The sequence below is a fragment of the Rhinolophus sinicus genome, chromosome 2 (genome assembly GCF_057876585.1).
Source record: "Rhinolophus sinicus isolate RSI-liver-muscle chromosome 2, RSI-T2T, whole genome shotgun sequence".
In the NCBI taxonomy this organism is placed as follows: Eukaryota; Metazoa; Chordata; class Mammalia; order Chiroptera; family Rhinolophidae; genus Rhinolophus; species Rhinolophus sinicus.
This window is the reverse complement of record NC_142502.1, coordinates 72,083,267-72,109,243: the sequence shown is the minus strand read 5'-3', so window position 1 is coordinate 72,109,243 and position 25,977 is coordinate 72,083,267. Positions and strand designations below refer to the sequence as shown.

Below are 25,977 nucleotides of genomic sequence, written 5' to 3'. Positions count from 1 at the left end.
CTGCAGAATTAATTTTAGACATTTACAAATAAAGTAGATGTATTAAAGTCTCCCTTTAAAATATGACATACTTTCCCCCAAAAAAATTATTTTGTACCTGTTGTTCCTGATCCTTGCCTAAGCTTTCCTTCTCCTGTCTTGTAAATTGGAAGAACTGTGATGTCATATGTGGTCTGGGGTTTAAGTCGCTTTAACACTGTTGAGGTAACTGTGGGTGGCACTTTAGCAACCATTTGTCTTCCTCCCCCACGGGGCCGATATACAACACGATAGTTGATGACTTTCCCCGGTGCTGGTTTCCAGGTAACTCTCATTGTGTTTTCTGTTTCTTCATCCACTTTCAAGGTTTTTGAATCTTGTGATACTGTTAGATAAAAGGATGGTTTACCATGTTGAAAGAAAATATACATATCCCCACTCATGTGAAAAGAAACTATCTGTGGTTTCTTAAATATGTACACTATTCTCTTGCATAGCATCGTGATCGCCCGTAAATTCATGATGGCGTGTGAGCTTAATCTCAGGGAGATCACAGTAAGATGTTTTTCTTTAACTGGCTAGTAAATAAAAAATAGAAGTTCATATTGCGGATTTCCTATTTGCATTCTAGAGATCTTAGTAAAGAAAATATCCATTTCTGGAGATAAATTTTTAGAATTTTTATTATGTTACCATCTGTAAAGAATTCCTGCAGCAATCATGCTGTGGGGAATACTAAAAGTCATGAATGTGAGATCAGAAGTATCACTTGGATCTTTTCACAAAAAGGTACAAAGGACTAGCCAGAATGACTATAGTTCACACTATTTTTTGTGATTGCCACGAACATGTGAGACTATGAAATCAAAGGAGTAGGGAACTTTAACACATAAAAATATCTCAAGGGCTCTAAAGATAAATTGGTAAACACTGAGTGTTTTAGGAAGCACTATATGTAAAAAGTGTTTAATAATATGTAATCAATATTATTTATTAAATTATCTTTTACTAATATTTCACAATTATTAATAATTATATCAGAAACAGGTCATCAAATATCCACAAATAGCCAACATATCCCTTTTCTTATACATAATTAGGATTTATAAGCAGGATCATTTCGTTCAGTTCAATAATCTTAGCCTTCAAAATCCATCAGCATTTTCTATAGGAAGAAACTAAGCTGAAAGAAACACTGCAAAGAATCTTTCTTGATTCTAAGAGAAATGTTCGTGTTCAAATGGGCAGGGACCACTTGAAGCAACCAAAAATCTGAGAAAACTAAAATGTACATATACAGATAAACATTTTTCAGACATTAGACATCAAGCAGCACAGAACAGTGATCCCTGAGAGATGGGAAGCAAACGAATGTGCGCGTTATGATTGCCCTAGCTTATTGCTGGAGAGGGTTTCCAACCTCAGTACAGCAAGGAGGGACCCCTATGGAGCCTGGTAGTCTTCCTTATTTGAGGAGGTAGTTTTGTAAGTCTGGAGAGCCCAAGGCACCTAGAACTTGCAAAGCGGAGAACTGTAGAGGAGATGGTGTTATACGGGTGCAGAGAAGAAGCTCCAAAAAGTCCTCCTTGAGGCTTCAACCCAGTACTAATCAGTACATAGATATGGGGTCTGACAAATAAGTTGGCAAACTTGTTGTAACAATGTTGCTAACCTTTTTTGATATCAGAGGGATTACCCATTATGAGTTTGTACCAACTGGACAGACAGTTAACCAAGTTTACTATTTGGAAGTGCTGAAAAGGCTGCATGTAAAAGTTAGACAAAAATGACCTGAACTTTTCACCAACAATTCATGGCTCTTGCATCACAAAAATGCACCAGCTCACACAGCACTGTTTGTGAGGGAGGTTTTAGCCAGTAAACAAATAACTGTATTGGAACACCCTCCCTACTCACCTGATCTGGCTCCCAATGACTTCTTTCTTTACCCAAAGATAAAGGAAATACTAAAAGGAAGACATTTTGATGACATTCAGGACATCCAGGATAATACGATGACAGCTCTGATGGCCATTCCAGAAAGAGTTCCAAAATTTCTTTGAAGGGTAGACTAGGCACTGGCGTTGGTGCATAACTTCCCAAGGGGAGTAATTTGAAGGTGATCATAATGATATTCAGCAACAAATATGTAGCACTTTTCCTAGGATGAGTTTGCGAACTTGTCTGACCGCATATGAGAAAACTACTGGAAACCAGGGAAAGAACCACCCAAAAGGAAGAGAGAGAGCAATTGTGACTTCCCGCAGGGCCAGAAATGTTCCCCCTAACCAAAGCAGAAAACCTCAAAATTCTCAGAGCATGATGTACTCAGGAGGTTATTTTCTCAGTAATAGGGCAAAATTAGGCCTAAACTAAAAGTTTCTCAAGTCTGACTTTAATAGAGCATAAAAGAAAGCTTCAAAAAGATCAAACTATTTTTAAGTAACTTAACTGCTTCCAGAACAAAGCTTAGGAATGTTTATAAGAATATAAAAATATCTGGCACCCAAAAAAGTAAAATACACTATGTCTGGCATCTAATAAAAATTACCAGGTATTCAAAGAAGGAAAAAAATATGACCCATGTTATAGACTGAATGATTGTGTCTCCCCAAAATGCATATATTATAGCTTTAATGGGATGATATTTGGAAATAGAACCTTTGGAGAGGTAATTAAGATTAAATGAGGTCATAAGGGTAGGGCCCTAGTCTGATAGGATTTGTAAGAGAAAGAGAAGATGCCAGAGTGCTCCCTCTCATTCTCTCTCTCCCTCTCCCTCTCCCTCTCCCTCTCCCTCTCTCTCTGTCTCTCTCTCTCCCTCTCTATCTCTCTATCTCTATCTCTATCTCCCTCCCTGCAAACATAGACCAAGAAAAGGCCATGTAAGGACATAGCAAAAGATTGTCATCTGCAAGCCAGGAAGAGAGTCTCACCAGAAACCAAATTCTGACAGAACTTTGATCTTGAACTTCCAATCTCCAAAACTTTGAGAAAATTAATTTCTCTTCTTTAAGCCTACAGTCAATGGTATCTTGTTATGGTAGTTGGAATTGACTAAGAAAATCCATAATAAGAACAAAAATCAACAAATAAAAACAGAATTAGAAATAACATATATAACTGAATTACTCAAAATGGATATTAAAATTATATTTCATATGCTAATGATGATAGAAGAAATATTAAGCATGGTAAGTAAAGACATAGAACATACAAAAGACTCAAAACTTCTGTAGCTGAAAAATGCAGAGTGGCATTAACAGCAGATTAGAAATTGTAGAAATGAGATTAGTGAACTTGATGACATGATAGTAGAAACTACCCAAAATGAAACCCAAGAAAATAAGATTGAAAAACAGAACAGTACAACAGTGAGCAATGTGATAACCTCAAGAAGACTAATGTACATATAATTGGAGTACCTGAAGAAAGTGGGTGTGTAATAAATAAAATATTTAAATAACTAATGGCCTAAATATTTTTAAATTTTACAAAAGTATAAACCCACAGATCCAAGAAGCTCAATGAACTGTATGCACAGGAAACAAAGCAAACTACACCAAAACATACCTTAAGTAAATTGCTTTGAAATCATTGTTAAAAAGAAACTCTTGAAAGTAGCCATATAAACAAAAGATACATTATGTATAGAGGACAAAAATGAGAATAATAAAATAGGTAAAGAAATTCAATGTATGATTATGAGTTATGTTTCTGAGAAATGTAAAAGTATAATTTCAACTAAGAATAAATTGGTTCGGTTTTTTTTATTTTAGGGTTTAAAAAAGCTAAAAGAATTCTCAGCCAAGTCTCTTACTTTCTGGAAATATTAAAATTTATTCAGATTAATCTTCAATTATCTATTACTATTCTCCAGGTGAGTGAACTATTAAAAGAAAACAAATATATGTATATTTTCAAACAAAAGATGTAAAGACTTTATGTAGGGTTTTGAAGATAGTATGGAAAAGAATGGTATACAGAACAATTTATTTGTATTATTACAAATGTTCACAAATATCGAATAATTTGATGTGTATCTAATACGTTTCTAAAAAATATTGTGCTAAATGATTTCTGATCTCTTGTTTCTATCTTAAATTTTTATTCAGTGGAAGAAGACACTTCTTACACAAAATTCCGAATTTCACACAATTCAGAATTGAGGAAAATTACCATTTAAATCTTATAAGTGTTGGTCTGAAAAGAAACCTATGTTCCCAAAAGAATGGCATCCCAAACTTTAAAATATTCCCAAACTAAATATGTTAATAAACAGTCAAATGTTGTACTTCATACCTTGAAGTGCTTCAAAGATTTCAATTATATTCCTGCCTTTGATTCTTTAGATAAAGGAATTGAAGTTAAATAAGGTACAATATACCTTATCCTAGTCTTAAAGAAAAACTCTGGATTTTAGGGCGAAATTTTTAAAAGCCTTGTTGGCTTCCCACAAGTAGAAAGCAAGCTTTTTAACTTCATTGATAAGCATGCCACATGATATAAAATGCTGTAACACTCACATTGTAAGTTCTTTCCATGTTTTAGGAACTCTCACAAAATGCTTTCCAACACCCACTGTACCTCTGCTAAACCAGCTGCCATAAATTGGAGGGCCAATAGAAAGTTTCTCATCTGCTGGCTTTGTAGCCACAGTTCACGGTTTTCATACTATCAGCAGTCTGCATAACATGTCTCTGAGTTGAAAGCGATCCTGAAAATATTTACAAAATGTCCCCTTGGACGTTTATCAGAAACTCTAACAGCCTGACCTAGTGACTCTGCCCAGTTATCCACACTTTAGTATTCATCCACCACCTAAATACCACATCTGACTCAGCTTGCTCAAAGTACTTTCTAAACTGCTTTACTTTCCACAGAGAAAGCAAAGTAAAACACAACAACGAAATGGTACTAGAACAAAGAAAAGTTCCTGGCTTCTCTCACATTTGCTTAGATGTTTGAGCAGTTTGCCTATACTCTAAAAAATGTATGTTTCATTCCTGCCTAATCTGCTCCTAGTTCAAAAGAGGCCTTTCTGTTCACACACCTTTAAATGAATCAATTAGCCACTGAAAATTTGTTAGAAGCCCAGCTACTTAGAACTGAAAGATTATTTAGGATTTCTGCTTACATACTTGCTTTTGGCTAAAACATCCTTTGTAGAAATTTACAATTCTAAATAAATATCAGAAGACTCAGTCTATTTAGAAGAAGACTCAGTGGAGGAGAGTTTTTGAACAAGCGTCCCTTTACTCTAAATACATATACTTTTATAATTTCTCAGCCACATAAATTGTATCTTTACTCCTACAAATAAATTTAGTTATATGTGTCATATCTGGCCTAAGTTTACAACATTACTTCTCTCTATAGCAAATGAACTTCTGCCAGAAATAGAGATGAATTTCTGCCAACTTCTTAAACATCTGAATATATTATTCAGACAGAAGATTTCATTTACTATTAATACTATGTAAACCAATCATATGCATATTTGAGAAATATGTCTTTTCATGTATTTAAATTTCCTATAAGGATTTTGATTTTTTTTTCAATATCATTGATTTTGACACAAATTTAAGCTTAGTCATAGCCAACTGAGTTTTCCAGTGATTAAAAAGAAAAGATGACTTCTTCAGACAACTCAGATGAAAAGATTTTAAGGATAACTTAAAATCAAGACATAGGACTTAATTGAAATTGTTCATTGCCAGAAAAATCACCCAATTCCTCCACTTCTTTCTAATAAAAGAAAATGCAAGGATTCCCTATTCTGTCTTCTTTTCCTAAAATTTTTCCCAAAACAGAAGGAATACATTTTTCTCTTATAAATTTTGAGAAATGCCCATGATTAACAAATGACTTTTTAGGAAAGATAATTAAGAAATGTTGACATATATTTCACCAGACAGCTAATAATGAATGATGATACATCATTCAAAATCATTTACAAAGAAGAATATTAATAAGATTAAGGTAAATCATTGCCACCAGAAAATTGAGACTTTTGATTTAACCTTACCAACTACAGTCGGAATAAAGTAAAGAATCTAGAATTAGTGTATAAAAATCATAGTCTCAATAGCCACTATCACTTATCAGTTATCTGTCAGTGGCGAGGCACTATGCTTGGTACTTTGCACATTGTTATTTCAATCCTCAGAACTGTAAGAGACTGCATTCTACAAATTAGGACACTGAGGCTCAAACATTAAGTAATTTGCTGAAGGTCACACAGCTATAAATGTGCCAAATTCTCTTTGTCTTCATGGCTCCTGATCTATTTATTAGTTCAGTTTCTTATCTAGTTGATCATTCTGAGAGTGAGAGAGAGAGAGGGAAATAGATAGTGGGAAGGAATTCAATATTTCACAATTTGTTAAAAACTTTAGATACTAAACAAACCTGAATTTAAACCACATTTTTTATAGGTCCTAATGTTTTAGTACTCGATGATCATATCAAAAAAACTGCAAGTGGTTCAGCTTCATGTCACTTGAGTTACGTAGCACCAATACACACCCAAACACACTTGTAATGTTACCTACATTCAGTTGTGGCTTCTCCATTCAAAGGTTCTCCTTCTCCACTGCTGTAAACTGCAAATACTGAAAGTTTGTATTTGGTCTCCGGCTGCAGATTTTCTATCACAGTATGAATTGCATCTCCAGGAAGACTTTTCTCTCCAGCCTCAACGTCATCATAAAGCGATTTCCACGAGACCCTGTAACCACGAACCATTCCTGGAGCAGACGTCCAATAAGCCCCAACTGATGTGTCAGTGATATCTTTAGTAATTAAATCCCGAGGTGAACCACGTTCTAGAATAGAAATTAAAGGAGAATCATTGTCTAATGTCTACTAGATATGTAAATATCCCTACTTCCTGGGAGACATCCTAACTTGCTGGACTCAAATTCAGCTTGTCTAAAGTTGCTCATTTCTTCTTTCTGAGTTCTCTGTCCTGTTCTGTCAGTGGAACAGATTGATGGAATAAAACTTTAGAGTTATATCTGCTTCCAGTCTATCACCCTGCCCCCTATATATCCAGTCAGATTGTAAGGTACTTCCGCGCAAGCACAACATCCAAGAATGAAGGATTATACACCTAACAGAAAATTTCCAAAGAAAAAAATGCATCTAAATCCAAAAATGTTACGACATTTCAGTCCACCTTATGACATAGCCCATTGTTCACAAAGATCTTTATTTCTTTACCGTCATATTTTCCTCTCTGATCTAATTTAAATAAGCTCAATTTTAATGTATGATTTACAATAACTTCAACAATTTCCTATCACTTACAAATCTCAATTCCAACAATCATTTTTTGGTGGAAACTTTATTTGTTCAATCAGTTAAAAAAGTAGAAGTGCAAACTTTCAATACAGCTTACCCCTAATGAAACCAAAAACCACCAATTCTTCTGGAAAGCTTAAAAGCGATTAGTCATCAAAATAAAACACTACTTGTTTTAGCTGATTGAAAATGTCTGCTACTAAATTTTGGCTCTTTCATACAAAAAAAAAAAAAAAAAATACAACCCAAGTGGAAAAATATAGAAACCTCAACTTAATAGGAGGCACAGATGCCTTCCAATAAAACCCTCACTTTCCATAATTTAAATGTAAGTTAAATATACAGGTCACTTTATATTGGCCACCTTTACTAGGGTTTATGCCACAGTGTGACATAAATATAAAACTATCTGCTTCTACAGCATACATTTTACCAGTAATTATATATTCAAGCGAATGATATACAATGCTGTTACAAGAATTTTGAAGGCTATTATTTTACTTGAATCAAAGAAAAAAATGAATACCTTAAAGATACTCATAATTAAACAATTAAATTTCAGTACAAAAAGTAAAGATAACAACAAATGAAAAAGATATCTGGGTGAACAAAAACCTATCATACATGCTAGAATTTAGAGGGGAAAAATAAACAAAACAGGAGCTGGGCATCCTACCAGACCCCAAGCCCAAATGGAAAATTCTAATCCATTATAAATAACTCTAACTGCTGACAAGACATTTCATCTCTAGAGGGAAATTAGTTACATATTTCACTGTAACCAAGAATACTTATTTTCAAGAACATGTTGACTTTTTTTCCCTAAGTGCTTGAGACTAATTCTCAACTAAAGCTCTTCTTTACCTGTATTTGCTACTTAAATGGCCACACATCTTTATATTTTCTCTACTTGCTGGAATACAAACAAATTGTTTCTATGGTTTGGTTTGATTTCGTTGCTTTTTTATTGATTGATCGATTGATTGATTGATCATTGATACCCCCACAAATGGTCTCTAAGTTTTACATGTGCACACATATTTCTATTGCTTGAAATGCAGCCTTTTTTCCTAGGCTTCTTTTCTCCTAAATTACCTAAATTGCAGTTAGAAACAGCTGGTGTGAAATAATTGTACTTAAAACTGACTTTGTATTTAAATGAGCTAAAAAAACAACTGCATTAATGACATTCCAAAAAATATATAAGACAAAAATAAAGTTAGGAGAATGTGGGCATTATCTTCCAAATTAACACTGGAGTAATGTACAAACAATATTTTAACTTCTAGTCTCCTCAAAGGTTGTGCTTCTCAGCCTGTTTTCCTTTCTACTTTCTACAGCACTGCATTTGTGACATTGTTTATTTCCATGACAACAGCTATCAATGTCACAAACACAGGCTAGTGATTTTGCTGTGAGAAAAATAATAGGAAGAGAACTGTGTTTGAAGCAAAAATACATCCACAAAAACATTTCTGGGCTCCAAACAAAAGGAGCCCAGATCACTAGACATGAATTTCCCATGAATTTCAATCAATTATTTTAACACTCTCAAGACTTATGAAGTAAGAACAAAATACTAGTAAAATTGCAATAAAGATCTTTGTAATGTTTATCAATGTCCTGAAAAGAATCTGTAAAGATACAAATAAAATATCAACTGAAAGATATTCCTGAGTTCTAATTAATGGCATAACAACACTAAGTTGAGTGAACGCTAAGTTCCCTACTACTCAAACAAAAAAGGCTCAAAGAACTGTAGTTTCTGCCTGTGTCACATAAACGCATGACTTGCAGACACTGGCATTGCAACATTCCATGATAATGACAAAGAAATAAGGAATCCAAAACAGAAGAAAGACACCTCAATCCAGTAGCCAAAATTGAAAAGATAAACCACTCTAATGGGCTTCTATGTCAATCATCCAGTTTGATAAAATTATGCCTAAATATTAAGTTTATACTATTGTCAAACAATTGAGAAACTTTTTTTCTGAAAAAAGGAGGAGGGTTGGGTATTCTAGCTGTTGCATGAGTCCCAGGGATTTTGAAAATATGATATAATCATGACAAGTAAATTTTAATAGATCCTATAACCCTTGAAGTTTTGTTTTTTTTCTTAAATGGAATCTTGGCTTGGCCAAGTATTAAATCAAAAGATGAAGCTAGTGGATTGTACCCTATGATATAATTGGCAGGCTGCCAAGTGGCCCAGCTGGTCTTGGAATTAGATGTGCAACAAGCTGAGCAGGTCACCAGCAATCTATATCACCTCCTGAGGCCCTGGGGCCCTCAGCAGCAAAATAACTGGACTGGACCTAGTCGGATATATAGAATCACCTGCAGAGACAAAGACTAGACCATGCCCAGATCAATTCAACTGGAATATCTGGAGATATGCCTCAGCACTGATGCTTTCTAAATTGTTTAAATCTCTTCTGTGATTCTAAAGGCTCTACAATTCTTTATTTTCTTCTCATTTCTTTTCCCTTCTTCCTGCTGCTTCTCTCTGAGGCCTCGAGAGGCATTTATTTTGAAGGTGTGCTTGCTTAATGTCTGAAGGAATCCTCATACTTGCTTTTTCTCTGAAATGGGGCTCCTTCAAACTAAAGACAGGTGTGGTGAAAGCAAAACCCTTCAAAACTGTTGAACACAGTGATGCTATGTAGGACTGCTGGATGGTTTATATATTGTTTGGGTCTGTGGCCGTGCACGACAAATCACCCTTTAGACTAGGCGAAAGGCTGACCCTCAGAGAAGTAAGAAGTTGTTTGAAGCTTCTCATCACATCCTTTCCATCCTAAACACATGTGGGATGTTCAGTGCTCTCGACTCCCCTGCAGCCTGTCTAAAAAAGAAATGGTTCTCTACACATGCTTCTTATTCAAGAGTTGATCACATTTTCCTGTGACTGAGGTTCAATCCAAGTGTTACCCAGCCAAGCATTTGGTTTGGTTTAATATATTGAATTGTAGGCTTTGTTCTCAATCTAAGAAACTTCAGACATCAGTAACTGCAGGAAGAGATTATATGGCTTGGTTTGGTTAGATGGGGTTTGGGAAAGTCTCTTGTTAGCATACCTGAGAGGGAAGAGGAAAGAGAGGAATAAGAAAGGAAAGATGTCAGAAGACCAGCCTGTAGCCTCTCTCCAGGAAAGGCAAAGCAATGGCGGCAGTGAACAAAAATCAGCTCCAGTAGATTTTTTGCAATTTTGTCATTTCATTTCCCTGAACCTGGATCCACTTCTGCTCTAGCAAAGGCTCCCTCCCTCCTTGAGGTCCTCCTTTCCCTCTGCCACAAGATACAAATGTATGTTTTATGATGTTTTGGCTTGTTCAGTTTTTTTACCGAAGTGACATTGTTTTTAATAATATTTAATCTCATGGTTCTGGACTATATGTCTGTGCTTTGTATATTACTTTTATCTCTGATAACAGAATTTCTGGCAATCATTTCAAATAAGTCCTCTTCTTTAGTGATGGTATGCCTTCATCTTTATTCCTTTGACTTCTTCTCAAAAGTTTTCCCTTCTACCCTATTCTCCTCGGTATAGTACCAGTACAGATATAAGGAATAATAATGCTTTTCTGTCATAAATTTAAACATGCAAAATTCACCAGTTTTTTTTAATGTTTATACATTTCCACTCCGATTATAAAACGTATTCACATGTGTTCAAAAGGCATTTTTCTCGTGCCTGCTGGCATGCATCTTTGTGCTGCTGCTGCGGGATGTGACTCAGACAGGTGCATTTCTCATGAGCTGAACATCCACAAGGGGTTGATTTCTACTTTTTTCCACATATGAGGCCAAAGAATTAATGCCTCATTTAAGTAACTTTCCTACGTCTCCTTAGCCCTTTTCCATTTGCTTTCTGAAAAGCAAATCATCGTCCAATTCAAATATAATTATAATAGAAATTAGCCAATGATGATAACTGAAAAATTAATCATAATGAAATGAAACTGTGTTTCATCTTATAGATTGTTCCAGCCAGTTTTCATTGAGTTTCACATACCACTTTCAAAAATAGAAGTTAAATTGAAAATGTAATGTAAACCCTCTTCTAAATCAATTTGTCTTTTCCGTTAGAGCTCAGCTAAAAAGTCATCCAACTTTCCATAGCAGAATACAGAAGACCTGCTTCTGGATAATGTTCATATGGAAACACACTTGATTTACTACCAATGAATTAGAGCCACCATTCAAAAGGACAAAGTTCACTACTGATAAGTTAATCACCTTAGGCAATACGTATTTCTTAAAAACCTCTTAACAACTAAATCAGCCTTCGACCTCAAGGCCTGTGTGAGGTTTATTTCATAATTATTACCTGTTCAATTTGATTTAGATTTTTTTATGATGAGTCATTAATTCACAGAAAAGGAAATATTAATTACTGTTTGGTGATTGTGCTAAAGTTCCCTGGAAACATCAGAGTTGTTATACCCAGAATGCATGATTTTTCAAATTATATGACAGCAATAAATCTAGGAAAACATAGAAGCCTTGTTTAGTCCATCTTGGAGAGGCCCCATGTTACTCAACAGCATGCAGAAGAATTCCTTGATGTGCTAAAAACCTCATTGTAACAAAATGTCAGCTGAGTTAGCTTGGTTTGATGTACAGGAAGCCATTCATGTCTAGGACATTGGCAGGTTGCTATAGCAACTGAAACAAAGGAAATTCTGAAGTCATCTTTTCTATAGCCAAAAACAACACTCAAAATTAAAAAGCATCAAAATAAGTCAGAAAGAGTCAAGAACCATATGATTTCACTCATATATAGGATATAAAACTGAAAGAATAAACAAGTACAAGACAAACAAACAAGCAAAAACTCATAGACACGTACAATAGTTCAGTGGTTACCAGAGGATAAGCACGGAGGGAGAGAGTCCGAAGAGGGTAAAGAGCATCCCATATATGGTGATGGAAGGAGATTTGACTTTGGATGGTGAACACACAATGCAATACATAGATGATGTGTTACAGAATTGTACATTTGAAACTTATATAATTTTATTACCCAATGTCACTCCAGTAAATTTAATTTAAAAATTTTTAATTAAAAATAAAAAGAACCATATTATTCCCAAACTGAAATTTTAATTCATTTGTGGTAAAACTCTGAATTAAAATGGGCATTATTCATCTCAAGGTTTATAAGAACAGTTTTCCTTTCTCTAAACACTAACAGTGACAAGTTCTACAAAAACGTAAAGTGCATTTCCATGTACAACAGTGTTTTAGTAATCACATTAAATTTACTTTAACAACAACAACAGGAGAAAAAAAAAAAAACAATGTAAATCAACCCTAATGGTTTGTGCTCAGATTCCTCTGAAGTTTGGATCTGAAATAGTAATAAACTCTGCCTTTGTGATTCTATTTCATTAAGTACGAGAGCCAACCATGAACTTCCCCAATGCCAATGCTAATAAATCTCTCTTCCAGGGACAGGGGAATTTTCTGATCATTGGCTGCACTTCAACAAGGCACTAGAAAACAGATTCAAGTTAGGGATGGTTGTAGACCACACTAAATATTTTTTCAATTCTTTTTGAATTGAATCGAATGCACTTCAGGCAATCTATAAAATGTTCAACTTACAGAATGCTTTTGCCCACTAAGCCATGCCTCTGGATCGAAGAAACATTCCTTTAAGGTAGGCTCTTACCACCTCCACTCCCAAGAGAAAAACAGATTAGAAAAACAGCAGCCCTCAAAAGCAGTTGCCTGGCTCTGTTTCTGGGCTTTCCATTCCCTGCATTTACCATCATATCCTATTCCTGTATATGGTATGTGGGTTTGGCTGAGTTAATACAATAAAATGAAATGGAATAACCAGGGGCAAAAATCTTCTCTTATTTTAATTTAGTCACAACTATGCTTTCACATATTTGTCAAGTTTACCACACATGATGCAATGGGATAAATATGTTAATAAAATCAGGCTGGCAGCATTTCATGTAACCCTTCACCATAGTAAAGAGCTTGGTGTAAACAGAAAAATAAAATTATAATTACAATGTAGTTATGAATTAACTCTATTTTTAAAGTAAACTTGTAAATCATCTAGCTCTCCTTCTCAGGAAATGAGAAGTTATTTTCAAAATTTATTTTACTACCCATGTATCTCTCTTAGAGGTAACTTCTGATCAAATACATGTGAGAGCACACACTCACACAAGCACACAAGTTGATAGATGTTCTATACCACTTGTGCGAAGCTACAAAATTATAAACAATTTAACTGTACAGCTAGCATAGAAAAAAATTCACAGCCCAAGAGAATGTGTTTCCTGTTCATTTAAAATGTGTATTTTGTTTTCTAAAGATTATTTATACATCATTCTTAGCAAAAATTCCATAAGTTTTAGAATCAAGAAGATTTTGATTGTGTATTAATATATTTTTGAAAGTAAGAAAAAACAGAGGGTTGAAAGATACAAGTAGGAGTTAAACAATTTCCAAGATATTCCTTATAAGGTAGAAATTTTTACAAGTATAAATAATATACAACTATTCTATAAAAAAATAAAAGCTCAAAAGTTTATTCTCAAAATAATCCTATGAACAATCTATGTTGAAAGATTGAGGAAAGCACATGAGAAAGAAAACTTCAAAACGTCAAAAGAAAAGTACAAACTTCTCAGAAATTTTAGATTTTGCTCCAGATATAAAGATCACATGCTTTTATTGTTTGGATTATATCTCTGTGATTAAGGCAATTTCCATTTCTACCTCTAATTATTTTCACAACTTTAGTGTAGCCAATCAATATCTCTGAAATACTTACAAAAGCTTTATGTTTTGATATCAGTTCTAAAGTTAATGTTATTTCCTTTTGATAAATTTTATAGACATATAGTACAAGTGTTAATTGCATTCTCCCATTTGATCTCCACAGTAGGTCTGGGGGGAAGGAGTAACAATAGTCATCCCCTCTTTATAGATGGGTAAACTGAGGTTCAGAGAGGTTAAGGAATTATTTATTTCAAGGTCACATGGCTAAGTAGCCAAACCAGGACCCTTCTGGTAATCAGTATTTTACATACAGGTGCTTAATCTTTCATTTAAATCCTCTTCTAAAAATAAATTTCATGGACTATTGGAATTAAACTCCTAGATCACTATTAGAGATAGAATTTTAATTAGAATGATTTTATTTATTTGTTGTTAATTCTTGACTACGTTTTGAAGTTTTATCCAAAACTGCCTGCTGTAGGCCTTGTCCCTGCTAATTAAATCATCTGTAATCTTCCAAACTCCTGGATCCACCTAATTTGATGGATATTTTTTCTAATATCACTGTGACTTCACATCACAAAAGATATTTCAGATTCATTTTCTTCCTATGGTCATTTAAAATAAGTCATATGAAAGATGGTGATAATAAGAGGACAGCTATGCCTGATTTTCCATTTAGGCCCCCAACTATGGTACTAACTCATCACTGTAACCATCCACCAGTATTTCTTTTTCATATTATATTCCATTCTCATTGTGGTTAAGTTAAATTTGTATTTTCTCTCTCTTACATGACTTACTTTATAGTTGTGGTGAGGTAACTCTAAGCTGCCATTATGTTTCAAAAGATCCAAAAAGATGTGAAGTCTTCTGATAATGAACTCTAGAGAACCAAGGAAAGGCTCCAGTCTTGTTGGTGGTTCTTACTAAGTACTGCATTAACTTTGAACTTTTAATACGGAACTGAATTTTGGCGGTTATTTGGAAAACAAACAAATGGAAACTTGGATTCTCATATTTCTCAAGCTGTTATGAATGTTTTTATGCATGGTGAGTGAAGAGACACAGAGTCAAAATAGGGTTCCTATGCCCTCCTGGGTGATGGAAGCAGCTGTTGTTACCTTGGGCAATTCAAACCCTTTTCATCCACAGGTGTTTCCCAACGTCCCTTCCCACTCGGAGTGTCACACACCTATTCTCCGCTTAACCGACTCATGACATTATAGACATATTTCTAGGGCCTTATTATGCACTGAGCTCCCCAATACACTTCTCCCTAGTCAAGTTAAATGTTTCAGTTGCTCACATTCTACATCTCATAATAAGAGGCAGTTTTATAGTTACTTATTTTTCAATACAAATTTCTTATAAGAGAAAGTATTGCACATTTCTAGATTTCATTCTCTGAAAACATTTTAAGCTCCCTAAATGCAATCACCAACAGGTTCAGAGATTTCTATAAAATATGACAGTAATTACCTTCAAGTGTTGTTCCTTCTCCAAAAAGGGCGTCTCCAGCCCCAGACGCATACAAGGCCGTCACAGATAAGGCATATTGTGTCCCTTCATTTAATCCTCTCAGCATGGTATTGGTTGTATCTCCTCTGACAGTGACCTCTTGAGTTTCACCTCCTGCCACTGGGGTATATGTGATGAGATACTGTTTCACTTTTCCTGGTGCTGCACTCCAAGATAATTTCATAGTTGATGTTGTAGGGTCAGAAACTCTTAAGTCTCTTGGGTTCCCTCTAACTTCATTAAAAAAAAACAGAAAACAAAAAAACTCATTATTTAATAAAATGACTTGAAAAACACTTCATTGTTTTATATGCATATCTGTGTTTGAAATGAAATGTATGTCCTGGGTGATATTATGACCATTGTAAATGTTAAGTAGCCAACAGAGTTTAAACATTTCTAAGTTGGGCCTTATATGTCAGAAGAAAGAAAGCAAAAGACATCCAATTGTTCTCCTGTGTTTACACAGTTAAAACCTTTCATGTGAGAATCTGTCATGTAAAAACCTACAAGGTTTTCTCTAAAAGTGGAACAAAGCACTATAAAATGCCCATACATTGATTACTATCACAATGTAGATATTAACTCCTGTAAGAAATTTTCAATAAAAAGGGTTTATTGGCACAATGCTAAGAACATCTAAATGTAAGGGCCAGGAAATACACTGATGTAATAAAATGACAGATTATAAAAATAATGCTGTTCGTAGAAAAAATATGTCAGAGAGGAAACAGCCTATGTGAGGCCTAGGCTTGGGTAAAACTCGGGCTGCCCATCCCTTTGCAACTATGACATTTGGCGTTTCCTGACTTTCCTGATAGAGTGGCCATGTCATCTCTAAAGGATCTCAAGGCAGCCAACCCTACGACGCTCTCCACTGGGCACGTAACAGCCAGCCACGTTTACTCCAGAAAACAGAAAGATGAAGCGTTACTGGGTCTTTTTTGGTGCCCAGCACAAAGAACCCTAGATCCCCAAAGAGAAAGAAAAAAAGGGAAGTAGTGACTTCCCAATGGGAAGCGAGCAGAAAGAAAGCAGGTGAAAACAGGAAGGGTCTGTGTAGGAAAGTCTAATTAGCTAGACTACAGCGAGAGGGAAGTAGTGATGCAGGCTCAGCTAAAATGAGCATTTCTTATGAATGCACAAGGACAACAAAGTCCACAAACAGGTTCACCATTCATTAGCAACATGTGTCTGAGTTGTTATGTAGTTTGCTTACCCTCAATTTCTTTGTTAAATGGAATAATAATAACTGCATAGACTCTATGCAGGGATTAAATGAGACACTATATGAAAAGCTCTTTGCACAGAACCTGAAACAAATAGGTGCTCAATAACTGTTCATTATTGCTAATATGCTGCTATTATTGTTATATTTTTTAAAACTTTGAAAATAGGGAATAAAATGAAAGATATGAATATCTTAATTTTCTCAATGAATAACATATTAAATAATAATTTGCCACAAATATCAGAATCTATCCTAGGAGCCTAACCAAACCATTTAAATTAAAAACAGGCTAATATTTTAAAATCTTCCTGAAGAAGTAATATATAATCTGTTTCAATGGTGCAGAGTAATTTGATTTTTTAATCCCTAGGTATCCTTAAATTTATATTAGAATATTTAATAACATTATTTTTAAAAGAATATTTAGACCAAACCATAGCATTCAGGTTCTATTGACACAAATAAATGCTGTCATAAGCAAGTCAAAAATTTGAGTAACTCAAGTCTGAAAGGACTACAGTCTAAAATGACTCAGATAATTGAGACCAAATGTCTCACGGCTTGTAGTATCTGGATAGTTGTCCAAAGTCTCCCTTACAGTCTAAGATTTTGGTTGTTGCCATATGATCAGCATATTTCTGCTACCTTCCTCAGTGGCTGCATTTCCAGTCAACGGAGAGCCAGGTCCTGAGAAATATTCAGGAATTACAGAGACTTCATATTTTGTGTCTGGAGTCAGGTTCTCCAACGTTCTCCTCCTCTGATTGGCTGGAGTAGTAACTTCTTTGCTTTCTCCACCAGCAACTGGTCTATATATAATGCGGTACCTTAAAACTCTCCCTGGAGCTTGAGTCCAGGTAATTTTAAAGCTATCTGTAGTCTCATCTGTCACTTTTAGGTTTCGAGGTGCTCCTTTTACTAAAATTAAAAAAAAAAAAAAGTTGATTTTATATGACAAACACAAAACTAGATTTTGATCACTAAATTATAGCATTTCTCTAAATAAACCCATGCAGTTTTTTGACAAACATCCTGGTTACTGCATTCATTTAGCCAGACATTAACCAGATTCTAAAACAGCAAACAGTAAAATATCCAGAAAGAGATTAAGTATTGATAGTTTTTAATTGAGTAAATAAGTATGTAACAGTAAACTTTTAGAATCATAAATAGTCTATCAAATGGTTAATTCATATTGATATAAAATTCAAGAATAAAAACAACTTGATTCTTCAAATATAAGTAACCAAGGCTTTCACTCTTACTAGATTTTTTTCAGGAAAGTAAGAAAATAATACCTAACACCCAGGTCTACCATATTTACCCTCTTGAATGAACTGTCTTATCCAGTCAGTCCCACAACTAACTTTTTATCTATGTAGTCATTTGAGTTGGAGATAATTAGGCCATACATGTGTTGGACCAAACACATTATAGGTAATTAATGAATGCAAGTGAGGTCTAAATCTTGAGGCTAAATTGCAATGTGGGTAACACCCATAGACTCATGTGAGTCTTAAATAAAATTTTGATTAAATCCAAATGAGAATATCATTTGGCTTCGTGGTTAGTAAACATGTTTAAATGACCTATTTGTTTAATAGGAAATTTGTCCATAGGGACAACACATTCAGAAAATGAACTAAAGGTTATTATCTTTTCAATCTACTGGGGTAGATTGCACTGCAATATGCCTGCATGCCCCTCGCATACAATTAAAAGTTTACCTAAATATCCAACTCATCAATAGATCACTCCAGGGAGAAAGCAATTATATCTCTCAAGGAAAGAAAGAAATGGTAGTGGGCAGACTTGCACCCATGATTCATTTTATATGATAATGAAAGACTAAATTAGTCAAAACAAATGAGGCAAAAAAAACTGACGGGTTTGAATACTGGCTCTGAAACTTAATAAATGTGTAATTTGGAGCCTCAGATTATCCTGCGGTAAAACTGTGACTACTTAAGGGATCATTGAAGTGGTTAAATGAGATAATTCATGGAAAACAATTGTCTTAGTACCTGACACATGGCAGGAGCGCTATAATTGCTAGTTTAATAAAGGTATTGAATCAGAAACTTCCTTATTGATTAAAGAAAATTAAATCCCAGATTTCACTACAGACAAATCGAATTGGAAAGATATTACCAAATTCTATCATGGTAGCTCAATAACCAAAAACCAGAGTGTATATGAATGTAGTTACCTCTACCCAAAAAACCCTTCAGACTTAAATTTCTTCTTGAGACATATTCCCACCCCCATCCCAAAATGCTGAAGCAAAAGGGCCAGGCTCATGAAGCAGCAATGTAGGCATTACAGAGAAGTTATCAGAAAATGAGAAATACCTAAAGATAGACTTCTAGGTTATACAATCACAAAAATCATAAGATGAAGACACCTTAGGCCATTTAGTTTATTTTCTGATCTTCGGGTAAAAATATACCTAAACCATGCATAAAAGGAAAAATCAATCTTATTTAAAAAAGTATTTCAGAGAAAAAAGCCTTTATCAGCAAGGTATGCCAATATGTACCTTCCCTGTCAGTAAATATTTCTTGTAGTTATCTTGAATTTCTCAGTGCTGTTTCAGCCTCTTCTCTTATCCCCAGTAAAAACAAAGAACCGTTGACATCTCATAATATTCACTATATTTATCTTAAAGAATAACTGCCGGGTCTTAGTCCTCCTAACCAGGTTCATGTCAAATGTAGTGAAATGGATCAGAAAGTATTCTACTCTGTCCAGAAAAGAGAACACATCTAAACAAATACTGCTTAAAACATTTGGCAAAATGTGTACACCCATTATTTACAATAGCAAAAGGGTGGAAGCAACCCAAGTATCCATCCACGAGTGAATGGATAAACACAGCATGTAATATACATACAATGAAATATCATTCAACAGTAAGAAGAAAGGATATTCTGACACATACTGAACATGGATAAACTAAATGGCAACTTTGTTCTACAATAAATTGCTAGTTTTGGGAAAACGGTGGCAGAAACCTCATCACACCTTCTTCAGTGGTCTCCTCTCCAGCTACGGGAATGCTGAAGCCGTCCTCGTACTCCGCAGTCACATTGACCAAGTACAGGGTCTCTGGCTTCAGGTTGTTGAGAATGACACTGGTGCTGGACGCTGGCTCCACCACTGTGACCTCATCATCCCCAGTAGCTTCCTTATAGGTGATGTGGTAGGAAAAAACATTTTCTCCAGCGGGTGACCAGTTGGTTTTGAAACTGTAAGAAGTCACCTCAGAAAAACTAAGATCGCTTGGAGGCACATATGCTATTTGAAAAAAAAGAAGGACATAGTTTAAATTTTTAGATCTGTAAAGCAAAAATAGACTGAATGACTACATGTTTCTGAAATGACTTACAGTCATTTGGGAGAGTGGTCATCGAGACCAATGTACTGAGTAAATATTCCGCACATGACCATTGAGAGACGGCCTCTCAATTACAGCCCTACAAGGAGGTCCTGATCATTTGTCTTGACCATTCATAATACTAAGTTATGTTGTTTAAGTGCCTAACTAAAATTGAATTTGAATTTTGAGCTTCTTAAGACAAAGTAGTAATGGAATGGTCCTGCCTACAACTGGAATTTTAAATAGTAACAGACCTAAAATGAACTATCAAAATGTTCCCATTCATCCCCAACAATCGGATATTAATCTTTGGTGGTAGACAGGTATTTCAAAGTAATAATTAAGGAATTTTTCCTAACCAAAGAATATGTATTAAACTAAGACATAGGAAGAGACAATGTTTAAGGCATACAGCTGGTCCTCAGGGGACATACAATGGAATTGAAGAGACAAGATAGTATGAAGTTATTAACAAAACAAAGCAGTATATATGAATGCCAAATGACTGAAAGTGGTAAGTGTTATAGCACCAGAATAATAAAAAAGTCTTGATGAAAAAGATGAGATGTGTAACTGAATGTTGAAAAAAAGAATTTGGACAAATAAAATCAAAATAAAAAGAAGGATAAGGAATTCCAGATGTAAGGAATGATGCCCAAAAATGATCCCGGAAAGGGAATACATAAGAGAATTCAAAGGTCCAGGATTATGTTCTAGTTGCCTTTGATTCAAAGGACCTGGCTCAGCATCCAGCACACAGTAAGCACTCCATTAATGGTTGCACAGTTGCATATGACAAATAAGTGTGATAAAGCTGGTTCCTAGCCCTGCTTGAAGATCTCATATCAGAAACAGCTCATGACGCTGTAAAGCAAAAATGTCTAGGAGAAAGTTTTATCTCAGAGCTAAATAATCTAAGTTTCATAGCTTTCAATAACATAGGAAAGTTACTTTTTCCTATATATAAAAAGAACTGAAGAAACATACTAGCCACAATTTTAGAACTAGAAATTCTTTGTTTGTGAAGAGATAACTTTTACTCTACAAAGACTACTAACCTTTTTTCTTTATAGCTGCCAATTCTTGCTCAATTCTAAGGCAGATGGACTGTGTGAGTTCAAAAGATATCCTCTGAAAAGCATCAAAATCTTCCACTGTAAACACATGGGTTTCAGCAGGAGGAGAGGCAATGGCTTCTAATTCTGAGCGAACAGCATCTTTCACACCAACTGCAAAGATTTCAACATCTGAATTCCTGAGTTTTATAGCAGGATCTCTGAAAGCATCTGAAGATTTCCCATCAGTGATAAGAATCATGACCTTTGGGACATTGCTTCTTGAGCCCTTGCTAGGCACAAATATTTTCTCTCTGACATAAGTCATTGCTTTTCCAGTGTTTGTAGATCCTCCTCTGTAGGGGAAGGTGTTTATTGCTTCAATTATATCTTCAACTTTGGTGAATTTTTCCAAAGTGAATTCAGTATGAGGATCCCGGCTGTACTGAACAAGACTTATCTGTACCCTATTTGGTGAAATCTCAAAACTTTTTATGAGAACTTCCAAAAAGGCTCTCACTTTAACAAAGTTGGCAATCCCGATGCTATAGGAACCATCAACCAAAAACACAATATCAGCTTTTATATCCACACCACGTGAGCATTCTGTAAAAAGAAAGAAGGCCCATTAAGATTCAACAACTATACATTCATCATTGAAATATAGCTATTTGGTTTTCTTAGGAAGCATGCTTCTTTAAAGAAAACTATTGCAAATATTTTGTTTAAAACTAAATCTGAACCAGTAACACATACTATAAAATGGACCTTCACATATTCCAAACCCAATGATACACCTATTAACTTACCCACTTGAACTTTCATTGGCTGAGTCTTCTCCATTATTGAAACAGGTTCACTGGATGTCAATCCCTTCATGGCAAAAATACTGATCTGGTATTCTGTGTCTGCTGAGAGGTCACGAACACTGAGTGTGGTCGTCTGAGGCCCCACACTCAGAGCATGCTGTCGGCTGCCGGTGGTCATTGGTGTAAGGAGGACTTTATAGCCAGTCACCGGGCTAGGAGATGGAGTCCAACTTAACTTAATGTATTTTGATGAAACTTCCGTGGCAATCAAATTTGAAGGAGGTTCAATAACTGAAAAGTAACAAGCAGAACAGTGATTTAAAACAACAAGATGCAACCCTAGTAATGAGGTTTTTAGGTTTGGACCTTCAATTGTCTTTATTCAAATTAATAATGAATTCATCAGAGAGTTGTCAAACCCTAATCTTCCACTTCGACGTGTACCCATGAAACAAAAAGAAACTAAGTGCCAAATTTTCCTTTAGGGAGCTGAGACGTGTAGGAAAAAAGAAAGTCCTTGGAAGATATGAGTAATAGGACATCTGAGGCCTAATTCTTCTCTGGGACCAAGATTTCCATTCTGGTTTTAGTATTTTACTCATTGCCTTTATTCTCAGGTACTAAAGTAGGCACTTGATAAATATTTGTCAAATCATTGAGTTACTCAATTCTTTAGAAACTTTTTCTCTTTTAATAATACTACAAGAATAAAAATACAATATTTAAAAGACACTTTTTAATATGCCAAGAAGGCTAAAGAATTCAGTAATTCCAAAATGACAGGTTTTTTTCTAATTTTAAATCATTTTATTCCCACTTATTTCAAGGTAAGAAAAAAAGAGTTCAACAATGTTCATAATGCCACCAAAGAGAGGTGAAACAATGATTTACAATGAGCAAATATTGAAATCTAAAAATAGTCTATCTTTATTCAATGTAGAATATAACCATGTACTTAACAGAAAACAATTTTAAGATATTTCAGAAAAAATCTTCAAAATTTTACATTTGTCAATGGAATCAATTTCCCAGAAGATATAGTTCTATTTTTTTATGTCAGCCTGCAAGAAGTGGGTGATAAAATAAGTACAGGTTTCCTCATCATCCCCTCAGAGAAGCAATCAGATGTAGCACATAACAATGATGTCTAAAGAAGTAGTGGGAGGGAAGCAATGGATGTGCCAGCTGGATGCTCAGCCAAACCTTTTCAGTGATTTGGAAATAGTACAGGGAACAGAAGTTGTAGGCAAAAGCCAGCAAAAGAGAGAACGCTGTGAAGAACAGTGTCAATACCTGCAAAGCATCCCCATGCCCCAAACTCCAAATGTTCAAACAGTGGCAGCACAAAAGTTTAGTATCTGTTGTACACACATCCCAGTGTAGATAAAGAATTTGAATGCTTTAAAAGACTGAGTAGATCCAAGATGGCAGAGTAGATAAATGCTGTGCTTGCCTCATCCCATGAATACATTAAAATTACAACTAAATTATAAAACAACCAATCTGGAGAACCATCTGAAGTCTACCTGAACAGAAGTTTTATAGCTAAGGATATAAAGAAGAAGCCATGTCAAGACTGGTAGGAGGGGCAGAGACGTGAAAGGGGCTGGCCACAAACCTCATCTTGGTGGATGGAAATTGGGAGGGATATCTTGGCCACAGATGTTTCTCACAGAGGAGCAAGGGACCCCAGCCTTACACCAGGCTCCCTAGCCAGGAGTACTGGTACTGGGAAGAGGAGCCCCCACAACATCTGGCTGTTAGAAACAGTGGAGATTCAGACCATTGGGGTGGGACAGAAGGCTGCAAGAAACCCAGACATCCTCTTAAAGCACCCACACAGACTCACTAACACGGGGCTGCAGCAGAGGGACAGTGACTCGAGGGGTGTCAGAGACATACGGGGAAAAACTGAGTTCTGTGGCTTCAGTAAGATGACTGGAGGGACAGTTGCCATTTTCCCTGTGTGGGGTCCTTCTCCCATGAAAGTCCTCCTCCCATGCAGCCAGCAGGCGGGCGCAATCTTTCCCATGTTGAACCCTCCCTACACCCATGGACAATCTGAATCTGAATTTTTCTGGTGAGCTCCACTTGCTCCACCCTGGTGACTCACTGAGACCCCCCACACACACACCCAACTCCTTACAACAGGAGGTTTTATCTGCAGCTGAACCTTATGGGACCTGGCAGCTTGCAGCTGACAGCAGGCCTTGGAGTGTCCAGGCTTTTTGTGGAGCTACTGGAGCTATCCCAAACCCGGTACTGGTGACAGCCATCCTTGATTGACAACATGGCCTCTCCCATGTGTCTCCAGGACCAGCACAGGCAATGACCAACCATGGATTGCTTTGTAGATCTGATGAGGTACTACTCGGCCAGTCACAGGCAGTGACTGACCTGGACCTGTACTGGAGCCCTTCCCAAGAGGTCCCAGAACCAACAAACTTGGAGGTTGGTTTCAAACCAGAGCAGAGCACCACCCAATTAGCCCCACTAGTGGCATACACAGAGGGTGGTCTCTGGAGGCACCAGAGCCCACTGGGGCAAATCCCACTCCATAAGTAAAGCCCCCTGCACCGCAGCCCATAAACAGTGCATGTGGCTAAACCCCACAGCCAGTCAGCCTGAGGGTCAATCCCACCCCCTGATGTGCCAATAGCAATCAAGGTTCAAGTATAACAGGAGGGCACACACAACCCACACAAGGGACACTCTTGGAGCACCCAGTGCAGGTGACCAAGGAGAATGGGCTCCATGGGCACCTACTACATAAGGCCACCTAGCAAGACTGGGAGACGTAACCCAGAAACAAACAAACAAAATAAAGGCGGCCAAAATGAGGAAACAAAGAAATATATCCTAAATGAAAGAACAGGAGGAAACTCTAGAAAAAGAACTAAATGAAATGGAGGCAAGCAACCTACCAGAGACAGAGTTCAAAACAATGGTTATAAGGATGCTCAAGGAACTTAGTGAGAACTTTAACAAAAAAAGACATAGAAAACATAACAAAGGACAAGTCAGAAGTGAAGGATACAATAACAGAAATAAATGCACTAGAAGGAATCACCAGCAGACTAGATGAAGCAGAGGATCAAATCAGTGATTTGGAAGACAACATAACAGAAAACACTCAATCAGAACAGCAAAAGGAAAAAAGAATCCAAAAATATGAGGATAGTTTAAGAGATCTCTGGGACAACATCAAATGTGACAACATTCGCATCATATGGGTACCCGAAAGAGAAAACAGAAAGCAAGGGATTGAGAACCTATTTGAAGAAATAGTGACTGAAAACTTACCTAACTTGGTGAAAGAAATAGACATACAAGCCCAGGAAGTTCAGAGAGTCCCAAACAGGATGAACCCAAACTGAACAGGAAGAGTCCCACACCAAGACACATTATAATTAAAATGGAAAAAGTTAAAGACAAAGAGATAATCCTAAAATCAGCAAGAAAAAGCCAACTTGTAAACCTCCCATAAGATCCTTAGCTGATTTCTCAACAGGAACTTTGCAGGCCAGAAAGGATTGGCATGAAATATTCAAAGTGATGAAAAGCAAAGCCCTATAACCAAGGGTACTCTACCCTGCAAAGCTATCATTTAGAATTGCGCAGGTAAAGAGCTTCTCAGACAAGAAATAGTTAAAGTAGTTAATAACCACAAAACCAATGTTACAAAGGAATGTTAGAGGGACTTCTTTAAGACAGAAAAAAAAATTAAAAATATGAAAAATAAAATGGCAATAACTGCATACCTATCAATAATTACTTTAAATATAAATGGATTGAATGCTCCAATCAAAACATAGGGTGGCTGAATTGATAAGAAAGCAAAACCCTTACATATGTTGCCTACAGGAAACTCATTTCAGATTGAAAGACACACACAGACTGAAAGTAAAGGGATGGAAAAAGTTATTTCATGAGAATGGAAATGGAAAA

The 25,977-nt window shown here is 35.9% G+C and overlaps 1 protein-coding gene across 3 annotated transcripts in view; it reads right to left on the bottom strand.

The window, feature by feature from the left end:
* Nucleotides 1-25,977, bottom strand: part of COL12A1 (collagen type XII alpha 1 chain) — a 113,465-nt gene that overhangs the window by 69,144 nt on the left and 18,344 nt on the right. For 2 of the 3 annotated variants that reach the window (XM_088795601.1, XM_088795600.1), the window contains exons 9-15: nt 22,030-22,320; nt 21,224-21,826; nt 19,811-20,083; nt 17,432-17,704; nt 15,517-15,789; nt 6,534-6,806; nt 98-364 (exon numbers count right to left, since the gene is read on the bottom strand). The exons of the other annotated variant lie outside the window; for it this stretch is intronic. In XM_088795601.1, coding sequence (XP_088651727.1) covers nt 98-364; nt 6,534-6,806; nt 15,517-15,789; nt 17,432-17,704; nt 19,811-20,083; nt 21,224-21,826; nt 22,030-22,320 — 2,253 coding nt within the window. The remainder of the gene's footprint in view (nt 1-97; nt 365-6,533; nt 6,807-15,516; nt 15,790-17,431; nt 17,705-19,810; nt 20,084-21,223; nt 21,827-22,029; nt 22,321-25,977) is intronic. 3 annotated transcript variants of the gene reach the window in all.